The following is an 18333-nucleotide window of genomic DNA, read 5'->3' on the forward strand; positions in this document are numbered from 1 at the left end:
GCAATATATCCATGGGCATCTCATCCATTTCAGCACCTGTAGTAGGATTCCAATTTAACTGGAATGCTTGGCCATGTAGCAACTGCTTCCCTAAAGTGTCTACATGTATAGCAATATCAGGTTTATTGCAAAAGATGTAGAATGAGGATTTCCGGGTTTACTTTCAAAACCAGTAGACACAAATTCTCCAGAAAATGGTGAACATCCCAAGGCATATAATATGATAAAAAGGTGATTTGCTCATCTCTAATATCTCTGTTAATTTATCTCTAAGTCAACACGGAGGAGATAAATCACGGATAATTATTAATTATTAGTAAAATGGCCAAGACATGGAGGAAGATATGCATGGATGCGTCGAGTTTTAATCCTATGATCTAATATGGTAACATTTCATGTCTCAATTATCGCACCATCAATCATCGCATCATCCTGAGAGGACATCCCAAAGCATATAATGACTTGTTGAGGTTTATTCTCCATGATGCACAAGGGCTCAAGTATTCATGTGAAAGGTAGAGGAACATAAAGTACCACACCCCATATGAACTAAATAAAAAACTTATATCATCTTGGAACATCTATGTAAATTATTTTTCTATAATATCTATAAAATTTAAAGTAAACTATCCATTTTATTAAATTTAGATAATTATTTTAAACTATATATTACATTAATTATACTAAATTTTTTATTTTTTTATTTTTTTATTCTCTCTCTTCTAATTTTTTATTATTTTTTTCTCTCCTTACTTAATATTTACTTTTTCGCAATAGGACATCTAGGTTGTTACTTAGACATCCGCGGTTCGATTTCTAATTATGACGTATTTGTAGAAATTTTTCCTCCAATTGGGGCGCGTAATCAAAGGATGTTAGGCTCTTAGATTGGCTGTCGCACATACTTTCCGATTTACCTTGGTGACTGATAGAAAAATTTCGTTGGGCCAAATCTCTCACCCTCAGGTATAGTCAATAATACTATTGATTTATCATGTTTTTCACTATTCAATATGCTCTTTGTATTTTTCTCTCTCTCATAAATTAAATGATATTTTAATATTTAAAAATAGTTTTTATTTCATAAATTTAGATTTATAGGATAGTTGATATAATATAAAATTTAAAATAAATTTTGTGTTTAGGAATACGTGAATATTCTTATATTACATTGTTAATTTATATTGATTATTATGTTTTCTTCATATGGTTAATTTCTATATGGTAATATGAATTTAATTTCATTGATTAATATCCTTTATATATACTATTATATGGTTAGCCGTAAGTTTAATTGGTTTTACATCATCTAAGGAGTTCAAAATTTGGTTATTTTTTCTATGATTTGTTCAATTTTACCTCTATAATTTTAGCTTAAATAATTACATAGATTTAAGCTACTCTAGATTAAGAGACTAGAACTTGACTCTTTAAACTCTTTATACGTTATTATTATTATTTTCTAATTTAGAATAGTTTAGGAGTACTAGATAGTAATTTTTGACCAAAAGTATTATATGAACCTAAATTGTTCTATATTTATAAATAAATACTCTTCTCCGTTCTTTCATTTAAATACTCTCATGACAATCTAGTGGTTAGCACATGAGATATTATCATCATGAGATCTGGGATTTAAATCTGAATCTCCCTTATGTGTTAGTCATTATTCCAAAGACTAGTAACCGTTCGTGATTTACCTCCTCCGTATTGACCTTGATACGGATTGATCAGTCCCCTCGGATGGGTCTAGTGGCTAGCACATGAGGTGTTGCCACCAATGAGGTATGAGGTTCGAATTTATGTCTCCCTTATGTGCTAGTCATTATTCCAAAGGCTAGTAGTCGCCTGTGATTTACCTCCTCCGTGTTGACCCTGGGACGGGTTGACGGGGGCGCTGGGGGTGAGCGTATTCGTCTTTTTTTTTTTTTTTTTTTTTTGCCACCAATTGATACGGATTGATCATTTAAACTCTTTATTTTCTAATTTAGATCAGTTTAGCACCATATAACTATTTTAGCAAAAAAAACTACTGGTTAAATCACACTAAATTTTTTTTTATTTGAGACAAAAATTTTTAAAATTTTTGTTGTAAAAAAATTTGGGACAATTCTAAAATCTTCTTTATATCCTCTAGACTAATGATGTCTTTATTTCATAATACAAAATGACTTCGAGATCTTTGTACTTAGTTAATAGTTATTTTATTGATTAATATCCAACATTGAACATTTTATCCAAAATACATGAAGCTTGATAGTTCATCTTCCAAAATGATCATTCCAAAAAAATAAAAGAGAGAGAGAGAAAAAAAGGTGTTCAAATTTTACCAAAAGTGGTAACAGCTAAGCGTGAAGAACTTGACAGTGAACAATATGCGTCTTGCCACCACTGCGGCCTGCAATGGTCGATAACAAGTTGGTGACGAAAGTTTTGATCTGCCCTTTGCCGGCGATCGTCTCCCATCTCTCCTCCTCGCTCCCATTTCCGCCGCCATCTCTCACCACGTCCACCAGAGTGATGCTCATGTTATTCCTCACGATGCACAGCTTCCCCATGAGAGGAACCAGAGCCGCCGCCTCCACAGCTCGCGAGCTCCCCAGATGCGCCTTGCTGTCCGTCCCTCGCCTCCACGAATCCGTGGCCGCCTCATACACCCTCAGCCTGCATCCGTCCTTGCAATCCAAGCCGAAGAGCTCGCCGTCGATGCAAACAGAGGGGTTCCTCCACCCACTCACCATGCCGTCGAACACGCTCTCCCAGGCGTCGCTTTCCGGCGCGTAGACTTCGCTGAGAACCTGCTGCTGGGGGCCGAGCCCTTTCAGGAACCATTTCCCTTGGTAGATGACGCCGACCAACGGCACCATCGGGCTGCTCAACTCGGCGATGAACGACCACCTGTTCTTGCTCGGGTCGTACATCTCCCCCGACCGGAGAGAGCGGCTGGCGCCTTCGCTCTCCCCGCCGGCGACGTACAGCCGGTTGTCGATGACGCAAGAGCCGAAGAATTGTCGGCGCCGGAGCAAATCCGGCGCGCGGTGCCACTTGTTGGTCCTGGCATTGTAGTAGATCACCCTCCTCATCGAACCCTTCCGAGGGTCTCTGCCGCCGAAGAGGTAGAGATGGCAGCCGCTGAGCGCGGCGCAACCGAACCCCACGGCCTGGGAGTAGTCTTTGGGGATGGGAGGGAGCGGCCGCCACAGCTGGTGGACGGGATCGAAGGCCTCCCAAGAAATCCGGCCGTCTCGGCCGTCTCTTTTGATGACGTAGAGCCATTCCTCGGCGAGGCCGAGGGTCCTGCGCAGGGAGTAGTAGTAGTTTCCGGAGAGCAGGCGCTGCCACCGCCTGCAGACCAGTCTTAGCTTCCGGTGATCAGCGCGGGGGACGCGGACGAGGCAGGCGACGGCGAGGTCGTCGGGAAGGCCGGGCAGCAAAGCCGATTGACGTCGGCTTCTTTCCCGTAGCTCCGTCAGCCTGGTAGCGGCCGCACTTCTCACCGGATGGATCGAGTTTCTGATGCTCGGCTGAACGCAGAGGTTTGTGGTCGGCACATACTTTTTGGCTCCTCTTGCTGTCCTGATTCCTGCATCTGCTCTACACAGGCACACTGAGGTATCGACCTGCAAATCAAGCCACAAAGTCACAGCGCAATGATCAAGAACACATCAGAAGAAGAGAGGAAAAGCAGGAGAAGGATAAGGAAGGGAAGAACTGACGACAAGAGGAGGAGGAGGATTCCGTCTCAATCGAGCTTCTCCATCCCCACTCATCGTTTCAAACCCCTTTCTGTCTCTCTGAGTGTGTGTGTGTTGTGTGTGTTCCATTAATTTCAATGAAGAAGCTCTTACAAGTCTTGTTGACCAATTGCCCTGCTCCTCAAGCAAAGTTTTGTCACCACAAGTAATTAATCAGGTCGACGTACTCCAGTCAACTGATTACTGCGGTCATCGGCCTCCTCCTCCAACCGGCTCAATAATTAATGGAAGGCATGGATGATGGGAGAAATGAATGCTTGTGGGGGACGGGCACAGAGCAGAACCACCAGGCACTGCGGGGACGGTGGAGGGATAAATGACGATTGCAGCAACCACAATAAGAGAGAGAGAGAGAGAGAGAGAGAAAAATGTGTGTGTGTGTGGATGTCTCGTTGCGGCCATGAGGAATCGTTGAGAAGAAAAGGTGCAAAGAGACGAATAGATAGAGCAGGGGAGTTTGATCTCAGGCGAGGGGTCACCATTACCAACATCTCCAAAGTTCTGCCACCTCTATCGATCTGTATAAACTTAACAATGACAACTATTTAATTCCTGTGGAAGGAAGACATTGTTTCTCCCACTAGTTTGTGCCCGTGACTTCTTTGGAGTTGTCGAATGGCACCTCTCCTCCTCCATAAGAAGATTATCCAACCAGTGATCGATGTTTTGGGTCGAGGACGATTAACTAGTCTTAAGATGGTAAATCATGACATTCATTGAACCCATACTTCCTATGATTATTGAGCTTGATAACTCTCATCGAGTTTAGGAGGCTCTTGCACAATCCTTTACATCTTAATCTCGGGTCCATATATAGTTGAAAATCCTAAATGCAACTATAGTCTAAGCAACATGGTGATGTTCTATTTAGTTAAGACCATCCCTAAACCAACTAGACTTAAATTCATTGTTCTTACAAGTTCAGGTCCTTAAAATGAAGACTTTATTGATAACATGATGACTCACATTGATCAAGTGTGCCTTGAATCACTTCATGGCATGTTTTCTCTCATAATATTTTAAAAGACTTTAGACTGTTGGTGCTAGAAACACCAGCTAATCAAATTTGTGCTTTGATATTTGATAAAGATTTAAAGTTAAATTTTATTGTGATCTAACAAATTTAACTGAGTATGTAAGAAAGTCCTAAGTGATCTTAGGCAAGTTGAAAATCCTAGTTGAGGCTAGGCAAATAAGTTCTAGTGGACACTAGACAGGTGGAAAGTCCTCACTGTGCTAGGCAATGAAGTCCTAGGTCGTGAGATTGGGCAAAGTCTTGGAAAGTCAAAGACGTCAAGCAAAATCCTAGGGTCAAGGACGCTAGGTGAAAGTCCTGAGAGTCGCGGACACCATGCGGAAGACTGGACGGATCAGGATTCAGACATCTAGCGGAAAGTCCTGAGGTCTCAGATGCTGAACAAAAGTCCAAACGGAAGGACCGATTTGATAAAAGATAATATCTCCTGAGAGGAGTAGGTGAGGGAACGTTCCCCGTAGAAGGAACAGTAGGTATCGGTCTGACCTAAAGTTTCAGTGAAACTCGAAGTCGGGACCGTATAGTCCGGAGATTGTCAAAAATTATCTTGCTTTATATATTATTTGCCTATTGGACTAACTTGTGATACAGAAAAAAGGGTGCTGGGAAAAGGCTATCCATGCACTTGGAGTTGCTCCAGGCGCTCGAGTCAGTGGCGAAGATGGAGCGCCCGGGTGGCTACCTTCGTCACTGAGGCACCAAGACTATCCAGGAGCCTGGAGTTGCTCCAAGTGCCCGGACTAGCAAAGTTTATCCACAGCCTGAGTTAGAGTGCGTCAACTGACCGACCTACGTTACTGGTCCAGCCGCTTGGATCAGTTCGAGCACCCAGAGATGGATGAAATTTGCCGAATGAAGTTTTGGCAAGAGCACGCCACGTCAGCCCCTTAAAGGCACTCGGGGAGAAGTCCAGGCGCCCGAATAGGGCTATAAAAGGAAGGTTTGACCAACAGATTGAAGACATCAATTCAAAGAAGTTTCTCTCTTATGCACTGCTCAGAAAACAACTCTACGACACCCGAACACTACTCCGCCGACGACTACGCTCAATACATACTTTGAAGTCGTCGGTATTGCTTTACATTTCAATTACTTATACTTAAATTCAAATTGGATCAATAATTTCTCGATTGACTAGTGATTGCCCAACGAAAGTACTCTCACATGCAAGCCTTGAAGTAGGAGTTGTCACAAGTTCCGAACTAAGTAAAATTTGGCTCTGTTAGCATTGCTTATTTTCTGTCTATTTTATCCTGCTGCATTTTTACTTGATCGTATTTTTGAAAATGTGAAAAGTCACGAGCGCTATTCACTCATTCTCTAGCGTAACAATCCTACATAGACTCCCTCCTTCATTCAAAACTCATGATGAGCAAACCTTCTAAAGCAATCCCTTTGAAAGACAACCGACACAATTAAGGTGGAAGAGGTTGAGGACTAGGAAGAGGATGAGGTTGACAACAATGTTCAATTTTCTTCGCCATTGAACACTTTACCCATAAATACTATATGTAGGGGTGTAAATGAACCAAGTGCCTCACGAGCTATATATATATATATATATATATATATATATAAAACTAAATATCACATAAACAATAAATATAATAATATATTATTAATTATTATAGTTAATTATCTTAAACGAGCTCGGACTAAGCTCATTTAATTTTCAAACGAGTTTTTTTCGAACCAAGGTCAAGCTATTCTATTTTATTATGAGCCGAGCTCAAGTTCGAGCTTAAGAACTAAAGTTTGAATCGAACTCGATTTGAGCTCGAGCTTAGGGATAAAAAATTGAGTCCAAGCTCGAGGCTCTTACTGTTCGGCACAGTTCGATTCAATTACACCCTTAATTATAAGAGATTTGACTTTGTGTGTGTGGGTTGCGCGAGGGGGGGGGGGTGTGGTTAGCATTCTTACCTCAAAATCCACCCTCCTCAAGGGAAAAAGATGCTCCACCACCACTAGAGTACTTGACTATAATATGCTACTTAGATTTTACAGCGTTTTTGTTGGAACCCCAAGGTTGTTTTCGTGTGATCAACAAGTTAAGTTAGGTCCTATGTGTTTCTAACCTTGTGTCTAAGTGTGCAGGAGCACAGGTACTCGAGCGGAAGACGCAGCTAGCGAGAAGGACGACACGCGGTGCGTCCGAGAGACGAGGTGCTGCGGAAGAGTACCTCGGTGGACGAGAAGGAAGCGTGCGGTGGTTTCGAGGGACGAAAGCCGGGGTGGAAGATTGCTCGGGGAGCAAGAGAAGCAGCTAGCGAGAAGGTCGGCACGGGGTGCGACCGAGGGACGAAGACTGCGGATGAGCACGCTGGTGGACGAGAAGGAAACGCGCAGTGATTCCGAGGGACAAGAAGCCGGAGCGGAAGGCTGCTCGAGAAGACTGGAAGTTGAGTTCGGGTGAGCCCTTTTCCGGATGGCAGAGATCACCCAAGCGAGCGGATCTAGAGTAGAAGACCCGGACCGAGCCGAACCAAACAAGAGCAGTGGTCGCGGATGAAAAAGTCAACATGGGTTGACTTTACTGGTCCGGGGCGCCCGGAACAGTCCGAGGCGCCCGGAACCCCTCCGGGCGCCCGGACCTTGAATTCTGACCAAATCGCATCAAACGCGATCTGAACGTTGGGGATAAAGTTTTATCCCCCCCAGGGCGCTCGGAATCCTTCCATGCGCCTCGACCAAGGCTATGAATATAGCCTTGGTCCAGAAGCTTTTCAACGAACTCCAAGTAATCATTTCCAACGCTTGTATGCTTTAGAGTTGTAGTTAAACTTCTGTTTCTGCGCTTCAACATTGTAAGAGGCTTCTCCGTCTGAAAGAGTTTTTAATGCTTAATCTTCCTTGGATTAACAACCACATCAGTTGTAACCAAGTAAATCTCTTGTCTCTTACTTTATGTTTTCAATTTACTGTTCTACTTTATTTATGCAAGTGTTAGCTTAAAAAGTTCGAGGAAGGGTTGTTTGTTTTATTTTCTACAAGACTATCCAACAATCCCCTCCTAGCCGGCCGCAACGGTCCAACAAGTGGTATCAGAGCCGAGACGCCTCAGAAGGACTAACCGCCGTCTGAAGCAACAAAACGATGGCCGGAGCTAGCGAATATCCACCAGCATTCGAGGGGGAGTTTTCTTCATGGAAGAAACAAATGGAAGTATATCTTAATTCTGATTTTGATATTTCTTTAATATTGAAATGTGGCTATGAAGAACCAAAGACAACAAATGGAGAAGAACTCGATCTACGCCTCTGGAACAAGAAGCAACGTGACGAATCGATGGCAAACAGACGGGCAGAATTTCATCTTCTAACCGTAATACCAAATGAAGATCTAGACAGAATCGGCGAATACAAAAGCGCAAAAAAACTTTGGGAAAAGTTCTTAAAACTTTACGAAGAACCTTTGGAAGCTGACGACTCAATAGACAATGAGCCACTGACAGAACCAACAGTCGAAGTACATCTCGAGAACACAGAAAACCCCTTCTTCACTAAGCATCGATAAAGGGGGAGAATCTTCGAAAAAAAATATTTCAACAGGGGGAGAACCAACAACCGACGAGGTAAGTAAGGTATGACCTCTACCCTCTGAACAATTGGTTCAATTAATCGAAAAATTACCTGAAGATTTTTGTGAATTAAAAATTGAATCATCGAAAGAATTTTTCGGATTAGAAAATCAACTGCCGAACTCTTATTGCAAATTAGAAATATTATCGAAAGAATTTTTTGAATTACAAATTTTGACGAAAGATTCTTGCAAACTAGAAATATTATCGAAAGAGTTTCTTAAATTACAAAAAGTTTTGGCGAAAGATTCTTGCGAATTACAAATTATTTTGTCAAAAGAATTTTGCAAATCAGAAATATTGCCAAAAGATTCTTGCAAGCTACAAAATATTTTGTCGAATGAATCTTGCAAATTAGAAAAATTGTCAAATGAATTTTTACCAATTATTTTGTCAATACAATTTCTTGCATGTTTAATATTTGTTGCTTTAAAGCTGAAAGAAATAGCCTATCGATTAAAGTATCTCGACAAATTATTAACCGAAATTAACATGATACAATTCTTCGCATGTTCAAATTTTATTACTTCAAATTTGAGAAATTGTAATAAGTTAAAATGAAAATTTAAAACTCTCTGATAAAAGCATTAGAATAAAATATATAAATAAATAAATGCATAGAAAATTTCTTTTAATGTTATCAATTCTCTTAAATTTTCTTGCATAAATTTTTCGACTTAGAAATTATTGATGACGAATACTTAGAAATTTTTTCAAAAGTTATTTTTGACTTAGAAATACTTTCCAGAAAATCTTTGAAATAGATCTTTATAAATTTTCTAAGTGTCAACCCTTAGATTTTTCTTGCAACCCCAATTTTTTTATGTGATCAAAGGGGGAGAAGAAAAAGTATAAGTCTAGGGGGAGGTAGAAAATTAAAAAAAATTGAAATTTAATGTTTCTATCTTGAAATTTAATGTTTTTGTCTTGTTGCACGTTAGTGCAAAATAAACTATTTAATTTTCATATCTATTATTGACCCTAGCTTAACTTGGGTTGATCACATCAAAAAAGGGGAGATTGTTGGAACCCCAAGATTGTTTTGGTGTGATCAACAAGTTAAGTTAGGTCCTGTGTGTTTCTAACCTTGTGTCTAAGTGTGCAGAAGCTTAGGAGCACAGGTACTCGAGCGGAAGACGCAGCTAGCGAGAAGGACGACATGCGGTGCATCCGAGGGACGAGGTGCTGCGGAAGAGTATCCCGGTGGGCGAGAAGGAAGCGTGCGGTGGTTTCGAGGGACGAAAGCCGGAGCGTTAGATTGCTCGGGGAGCAAGAGACGCAGCTAGCGAGAAGTCGGCACAGGGTGCGACCAAGGGACGAAAACTGCGGATAAGTACGCTGGTGGACGAGAAGGAAACACGCAGTGATTCCGAGGGACGAGAAGCCGGAGCGGAAGGCTGCTTGAGAAGATTGGAAGTTGGGTTCGGGTGAGCCCTTTTCCGGATGGCAGAGATCACCCAAGCGAGCGGATCTAGAGTAGAAGACCCGGACCGAGCCGAACCAGAGCAGTTGTCCCGGATGAAAAAGTCAACATGGGTTGACTTTACTTGTCCGGGGCGCCCGGACCAGCCCAGGGCACCCGGAACCCCTCCGGGCGCCCGGACCTTGAATTCTGACCAGATCGCGTCAAACGCGATCTGAACGTTGGGGATAAAGTTTTATCCTCCCAGGACGCCCGGAATCCTTCCAAGCGCCCCGACCAAGGCTATAAATATAGCCTTGGTCCAGAAGCTTTTCAACGAACTCTAAGTAATCATTTCCAACGCTTGTATGCTTTAGAGTTGTAGTTAAGCTTCTGTTTCTGCGCTTCAACGTTGTAAGAGGCTTCTCCGCCTGAAGAAGTTTTTAGTGCTTAATCTTTCTTGGATTAACAACCACATCGGTTGTAACCAAGTAAATCTCTTGTCTCTTACTTTATGTTTTCAATTTACTATTCTACTTTATTTATGCAAGTGTTAGCTTAAAGAGTTCGAGGAAGGGTTGTTTGTTTTATTTTCTACAGGGCTATCCAACAACCCCCTCCTAGCCGGCCGCAACGGTCCAACAGTTTTATCATGTCACATAGACTATAACACTTAGTAGAAGTAAAGACAGAATAATATAATAGAAATAGACAATGATTCGAGTCGGTAAATTGCCCTCCTTAAAAATAAATTCTTTCATTTATCCAATCAAACTTTTTAAAAGCATAATACTTTTTATATTCCTTTTATTGCTAAGAATTTACTCTTAGATCACAATTTACCGATAATAATATATTTTTTGTTTTTCACAATCATTATTTTCTTGTGAAGGATCAAGCAATAAGAAATACTCTATTCAATGGAGAAACTATGTCGGTCTATGTGTTTTTCACCTTTCCTTCACTACTATTCTTATTGGTGAATACACAAATATATAAGTTTGACATGCTCAACATAGTAATCCTTCTCTACACCTTTCTCAAGATATCATTAGGTCGTTATGTTTTACCTATATATATTTTTTCTTCATCTCACATATGCAAGACTTGCATGCGAGCTAACAACAATAAATTACTTTTCTTTCATTAGTCATGCCCCTAACATTTTATAAGAAATAATTTATTTTGATGTTTGGGTCTCGCTCCTATTTTTCTAATCAAGGTATTCTCTATTGTATCATCTTCATTGATCACTTTAGAAAATTACTTATCTTTTCCCTATGAAAAGAAAATCTAATATAGTTGATCTATTTTACCAAGATAAGTGGAATGCTATTTTGGTTTCAAAAGTACTCTCTATCCATTCATATTCAGAAGGGGAATATTAGCCTCTTTATTATCGTCCTGACTTTTCTTCTATATCTACCAAATCTCTTGCCCTCACAACCTTGAGCAAAATAGTTTGACAGGATGACACTTTTAACATTATATTCTACCTTACCAATCATCTTTCTAGCCATCCTTCATCAAAAATGTCATCTAGAAAAGGCTTTATAATTGATCTCCTAACTATATATTCTTTCACATCTTTTGTTGCACATGCATCCTTAGTTACAATCCTATTCCTAACTGAGACTACCCTCATCCACAAAATGTCCTTAGCATAACAACTTGCATCATAAGTATCATTGCCTGCATATACAAAGTAGGCGAATATATATTTATTGATATGCATGTTATTTTTTATGAATCTCTCTTTTTCTTTTACCGTTTCTTCTCAACTTTCCCTTCAAATAATGGTGACACCTTTTAATACAATTTATATTGTATTAGGCTCACAATAGTTTGCTACCTTGATAAGATGAACCACTGGTACAAGAAGAGATGAAATTCTAAGTTTTGGTCAATCTTCAATAAACTCTGAAACATCAACTTTTGATTCCCCCTACACATCATCTAGTTCTAAAATTGACTAAATCACTTTTCCTTGTTCACCAAATGTTGCACCTTCATAATCCTCGCAACCTTGTCGACTTGCCCTCTTGTCGCCGCCATCGATAAACAACTCTAATGATGATTCTCCTCATTGCACTCTTCTCTTTAGTGGCATTTATGCATGATGCCCTCTAGTTATCAGTGGCTTTCCTCTCTTGAAAGCTCTAAACTAACTTACTTTACACAAGCAATTAAGAATTCAAACTTGAATGCAACAATAGGGATAGAATTTGATGCTCTCATCTATAAAGGAACACAATCTTTAGTGCCTTATATTACCTCCATGAATGTTATGGCTCAAAATGAGTCTTCTTCCTCAAGTATTGATATGATGGTTTTCTTGAATGCCACAAAACTTGGCTTGTAACAAAAGGATTTCATTAATAACCAAGTATTAATTTCAATGATGCTTTTAGTTAGTCCTTAACATTACAACCATCAAACTACTACTATCCATAGTATGACAATTACATATTTCTAATGTCTTTTTTTCATTGTCATAAGGAAGAAATTATTCTTATGGAGTAGTTGCTTGGTTTCATTCTTCAAAAAATTTCAACACATATAGTTCAGACAATCCATATATGACCTTCACCAAGAAAAAAAAAATAATCTCAGTTAGTCTTATTGACTATCTCTGGGGGTGGTCGGCCCGGTCCTACGGAAGTTTCCCACCGGCCACTAGGATAAATCGGGAAGTGCACACGGCGGCTAGCCCAGAAGCCCAACATCCTTTGATTACGCCTCCTATTTGGAGAAAAAATTCCTACAAATACGTCGTAGCTGGGGTTCGAACCGCGGATGCCTGGGAGACAATCTGGATGTCCTACAGCGATACCATATCCCCGGGGACCATATATGACCTTCACCAAGGCTCTCATGTGTGGTTTCATCATCCATCCAATTAGCTACATGCTTGAGGGTTTTTTAGCTCTAAGACTATTTTTTCTCTCTTCTATAGGTGCAATGTTAGCTCTATGATATATATTCTTATTTATGTAGATGACATTATAATAACTAGTAATGATAAATAGCTCATCAATATCTACTCCACCTTCTTAACTAAGAATTTCCTATTTAGAACTTAGACAAGGCTCAACTCATTTTTTGTATTAACCTTCTTCTACAATTCAGGAGGATGTCTTCTCTCTCAAAACAAATGTATTTATTAGTTTTTTCAATGAACAAAAATGCTGGTGTGTATCCTATCTATACACCAAATATAGCTTATCTACATCTTCCACCACTATAATCGATCCTCAAACCTATCAAAGTATTGTTGAAGCCCTATAATGTGTCATAATCACACAACTTTACATTACCTTCACCATCAATCATGCTTGTAAGTTTATGTATGCACCCATTGAACAATATTGAGAAGGTATTAAAAGATTTTTTTGTTACCTTAAAAGTATTATTATACATGGTCTTATCTTACATTGTGACTCAGTGCATGGGTTATATGTCTTTAGTGATGCTAACTGAGTTCGTTCTCCGAGGACAAATGCTCCTCTAATAGATGTGTAATATTTCTAATTAGATTTAAGCAATCTATCGTATTTCAATCTAGTATTGATGTTTGAATACAAAGTTATTGCCCCCAGGACGTAGCACAGACGGTGTGTGTATGATATTTCTGGCGTAATGGTCAGGGGTCAATTCTCAGGAACTGACGATTTGAGATTTACCCCACCATGCGCCTGACGCCTATGTACCTGCACATACCTCCCTCCATATCCGTAGGGCCGATACTAGAGGGTCGTTAATGTAGTTGATTTACATTTGAATACAAAGTTATTGCCAACACAATATCCAAGGTGATTGGATTTCAATCCCTTATCTCTAAGCTTTTTCTCCCACCATTATTGCATCTAAAATTCAATCTCATAATATTGAAGTGATATATCTTGTTGCAAATTTGGTCTTTCATGCACACACAAATCAACTACTTATCTCTTATACCTTTTATGCATGATTAGATTATTGAAATCTTCAACAATCCATGAACTAGCCTAAATTGATCACCTCTTATTGACATCAATATGCAAAGTAGCTTTTATGATCAAATTCACAATTGATTCCAATCAATAAGGGTTCCCATATAATCCATATTTTTAATATTTCTTAAAATTCATAAGTTGTGTAATAATTTTGATCAAAATGAATATATATTAGTCTACCTAAAGACCGTTTGCTTAAGTCAAAGTCAACCTCTATTATTATTATTATTATTATTATTATTATTATTATTATTATTATTATTTGATTTTGACTTTCTTCATCCTCGAAGAAAAAAGAACTGATCAACATAAACATCACAGTTGGTGTTACTTATGTTCTCATTTGTAGGAACATGTAGCTTTCCGTTTTGTTGTCACGAGAGGAAGTCTGGCCACTGTCATAAATTTTAATAGCTCATACAATGTCAATGTCAAAGTCAACTCTTTTTATATTATTTTTTCTTTTTAATTTTGATTGTCTTCATTCCCGAAGGAAAAAAAAACTCAACATAAATATTGAGGTTTGTGGTTACTTATGTTCTCATTTTTAAGATAAAAAAAACCACGAATTAATTACAAGGCTTCAGATTTCTCACTCGAGATCATAGATATATTTCTGAGAAATCATTTTCAGTTCCCATCATTCTCGTTCCATATCTTTAACCGGTTTAGTTTCTTCCATGGGATGCTTGTTTTTGGCTTCCGGTTTAGACTTTCGATTGAACAGTCAATATATGTAATGAGAAAAGAACTTCAAAAAGACTGATCATATTGTGTTCAGAATCAATTACAGAAATCTTCTCCCTCTGTAACTCTTTCACAGCCTCTAAGAGATCCTTCAGCAATGGCTGATTAACATCAGCTCTGAGATTGGGCTGAAGCCCTTGCACGAATGACTAGTAATTCGATCCACAGCTTGATGTGTTTCTTCAGGAAGCCCAACAAAGTGCCTCTCTATTTCTTCTTATGCTTGCTAATCATAGCTCGTCAAGGACAACTGACAAGCTTCACTTGTGGTAATACTTTAATTTGTTTGCATCCCAATAAAATATGCTCTAACTTGTGAATTTTCATCTATCAAAGCGCTAGGAAAAAAAAAACTTATGGTACACCAACTGTAATAAAAAATTTTTATCTTTCAACGTCATTAGACTTGCTAGTCAACCAAATCTTTCTTTCTTTTTCTTTTTCTCAATTAATATGTATATTATTATAGTCTCACACATCAACTGTGATATGTATTGATCATTTAAATACATTTTTATACCATATTAAACAAGTCTTTAATTTAGAGTTTTTTTTAATAGGTACGTGTAACTTCAACTTTCTTTCTAACATTTTTATTTCTTATTTATTCATCCTCATTTCTTCACGCATCTACTTTATTCATGTGCTAATTTTATAGTTCAATATTTAACTCTAAATATATAACATAATACTAATTTAAATATCATTAAACATGTAAAAGTAGTTGCCTTAGTATTTGGGATGGCCCTTAGGACTCGTGTCATCTGTAAGAAGTTGTTTTTTTAATAATCATTGAGATTAGGTAGTGTTTTAGTAAACCATTATAAAACAGTACATGGTATACCTACACCACATGCAATAACTAGTATCTAAACATAACAGGATGGATCTTTTGCAAGCTCTCCAAACTTCACCACCATTTCAAGCTGCACACACAATGCATGCCAAAGATATGAATTAATTATTAGCTGCACACACTGCTTCTTACTCATTAGAACCAAGCAAAAGCCACCAAGCCATTCCTTGTCTCCTTCATTTTTCTCTTTGGTGATGAGACCATCATGCAGGTCCATTAAGTTATTGCTTATTAAAGATGAGATGCTTCAAGCTGTTTAATGTCAACGTCATCATGATTATAAAAAGGCCAGCCAGCCAGCCAGACTCCACCACTGATGAGTTCAGTGCTGAGCTGGGCACCAAGCAGAGACAAAAAAGCATATTAATTGGAAGCCTATCTGGACTTGGCTCACCACACCTTCCATTTGTTAAGCATATGACAATGGCTAAAATGCTCTGAAGCATTGGGGAGTTGTGTTTATCTGAAGGTTGGACTAGGGAGGGAGTGAAGGTCTCGCGGCGGAAGACAGTCGTCTGTGTAGTTGAAGCACATTGTCGGATGAGCTTGTATTGGTCTATTCATTCATTCATTCATTCATCACAGACATCATCACGATGACATAGATATCTCTTCATTTTTTTGTTGAACATTAAGCATAAGTTTGGAAGTGCCCAAGAGCCATGTGCAATGATGAAGAATTGTCACAAAATATCTATCATAAGAAATTTTGTAGTTGAAATATTTTCATGATATGAATACATCAATACATGGCCTACACCAAAAAGAGTAGAGTTTTGATGCAACAGTGAAGTGATTAGTGTATGATATTATGGTAATGGATTTGAGTTGTAGAAATAAACTCTTGTAATGAAGGGTAAAATTGTTTATAATAGACCCAATGTAATTTTTCCCATCACGGTACCTTACATGCATGAACTACCCTATCATATGGGCTACGCAATAACTAAATTCCAACAAATAAACAATACAAATACATCAAAAACATCACCACATTGATAGCACATTCACATTGTAGGATTGTGTGAGATCGATATAGGGAGTGGTGAATATCGATAGTTTTTTTCTTTATCAAAGTGTTAATAGCAACATAATATGTTGGTGCAAGGAGTACCAGACGATCAAACCTGAGTTTTGATAATAGCAAAGGATTTTAAGTTAAGTGTTATTATTGCTCTAATAAGTTGAACTGAATATGCAGGAAAGTCCCAAGTGATCTTAGGCAAAGAGAAAGTTCTAGATGCAGTTAGGTAATGAATCCCTAATCAGGGGGACTGGGCAAAATCTTGATTAGTCGAGGACATTGGGGGAAATCCTAGAGTTGAGGACGTTAGGTGAAAGTCTTAGGCGGGTCGTAGGCACCAGGTGGAACACTGGATGGATCAGGGATCAGACGTCTAGCATGAAGTCCTGATGTCTCGGACGTTGAGCAAAAGTCCAAACGATCTAGATGATCGATCTAGAAAAAGATAATCTCTCTTGAGAGGAGTAGGTGAGGATGTGTTCCCCGAAAAGGGAACAAAGAGTTTCAACGAAACTCAAAGTCAAGATCAGACAGTCCGAAGACTATCACAACTTATTATTCTTTATATATTATTGCTTAGACTAATCTTATTTTGCAAAAAGAATGAGTTGGAAAAAAGTGGTCCAAACGCCCAGAGTCCAGGTGCCTGGAGTTGCTCCAGGTGCCCGGGAAAGCCTCGACGAAGAAGCACCTGAGCAGGTGCCTGGACAAGCACCCTAGCTGTTCGGGCGCCCACACCCGGAGTGCCAAAATTTCATCGACAGGCTGAGTTGGAGCACAACTACTAGTCGACCCATGTCAGCAGTCCAGGCGCCCAAACAGGGTCCCAGCGCCCCGACATGGATAAACTATAGGACCATAAATATGCTGGGGGGGGGGGTGAATAGCATTCTTTGAAAATTACTAGTTAAAATGAGTTTTACTTGGTTCGGAGCTTATGATGACTCCTACTCCAAGGCCCGTGGTCATCAATCACTTTCATTAGGCAATCACTATCAGTTCATAAATGGATTATAGATATTGAGTATAAGAACTGAAAATAAAACTGTTACAGACAAAGAGAAAGGAAATTGAAGAATTCTTCATTCTTTGAACTTCGAAGCAACCTTTCAGTGTCGTTGGAGTCTTTTCGGAGTAGCACTTGAATATGAAAGTTGTAGCCGATGATCACCTGAAGCTGCTGGTCGAAGTGTTGGTTGCTACTCGGAAAACCTAGAGGTTCCACTGTACAAAAATTTTATACAAAGGTCTGAACCTTTTCCTAGCTACCATGTGTTCTTTTAAATTAAATTTTGGATCGCCTGCGGAACTTAACACGTTTGATCCAAAACTTAATCTATTTATTCTTTTAGGTTTTGACTTGGATCTCCTGCGGAACTTAACACGTTCGACCCAAGTCACCTTAAGTTATTAATTCCATTAAATATTAATTTCCATAATTGGTTCCCAGTACTGACGTGGCGAGGCACATGGCCTTCTTGGATATGGGAGCAACCACCACCGACTAGACAAAACCTTTTATAGAAAGCTAATATTTAATTTCCTAAAATAACTTTAGGTTAACCGAAAAAAACAATCAAATCACAAGGAAAAGAAAAAAACAAAAGAACACAACATCGAAAAACATATTCGAAATTCTAGAATCGTAAGCCTCTTGTATTTGGTATTATTTCCATAAATAACTAGTATGATGCGGAAAGAAAAATTACTAGTTATACCTTGTAGAAAAACCTCTTGATCTTCTACCGTATTCCTCTTCTAACCTCGGACGTTGTGTGGGCAACGATCTTCCGAGATGAGAAACCACCAACCACCTTCTTCTCCTCCTAGCTAGGTTCGGCCACAAATAGCTTAACCAAGGATGAAGAACAAAACACTAACCAAGCTCCAAGAGATGCTAGCTTTCTCTTCTTCTTCTTCTCCAAGTAGTATCCGGCT

At 39.1% G+C, this 18333-nt stretch overlaps 1 protein-coding gene across 1 annotated transcript; it reads right to left on the reverse strand.

The window, feature by feature from the left end:
• Positions 1–2188: 2188 nt before the first annotated feature.
• Positions 2189–4211, reverse strand: LOC122047471 (F-box/kelch-repeat protein At1g55270-like). Its single transcript, XM_042608800.1, has 2 exons — positions 3717–4211; positions 2189–3620 (listed from the first exon to the last, which is right to left on the reverse strand). Exons 1-2 carry the CDS (start codon positions 3822–3824, stop codon positions 2346–2348), a joined length of 1383 nt encoding a protein of 460 aa, XP_042464734.1. The 5' UTR covers positions 3825–4211; the 3' UTR covers positions 2189–2345.
• Between the last annotated feature and the right edge of the window lie 14122 nt (positions 4212–18333).

This window comes from Zingiber officinale, chromosome 2B, assembly GCF_018446385.1.
Source record: "Zingiber officinale cultivar Zhangliang chromosome 2B, Zo_v1.1, whole genome shotgun sequence".
Lineage (NCBI taxonomy): Eukaryota > Viridiplantae > Streptophyta > Magnoliopsida > Zingiberales > Zingiberaceae > Zingiber > Zingiber officinale.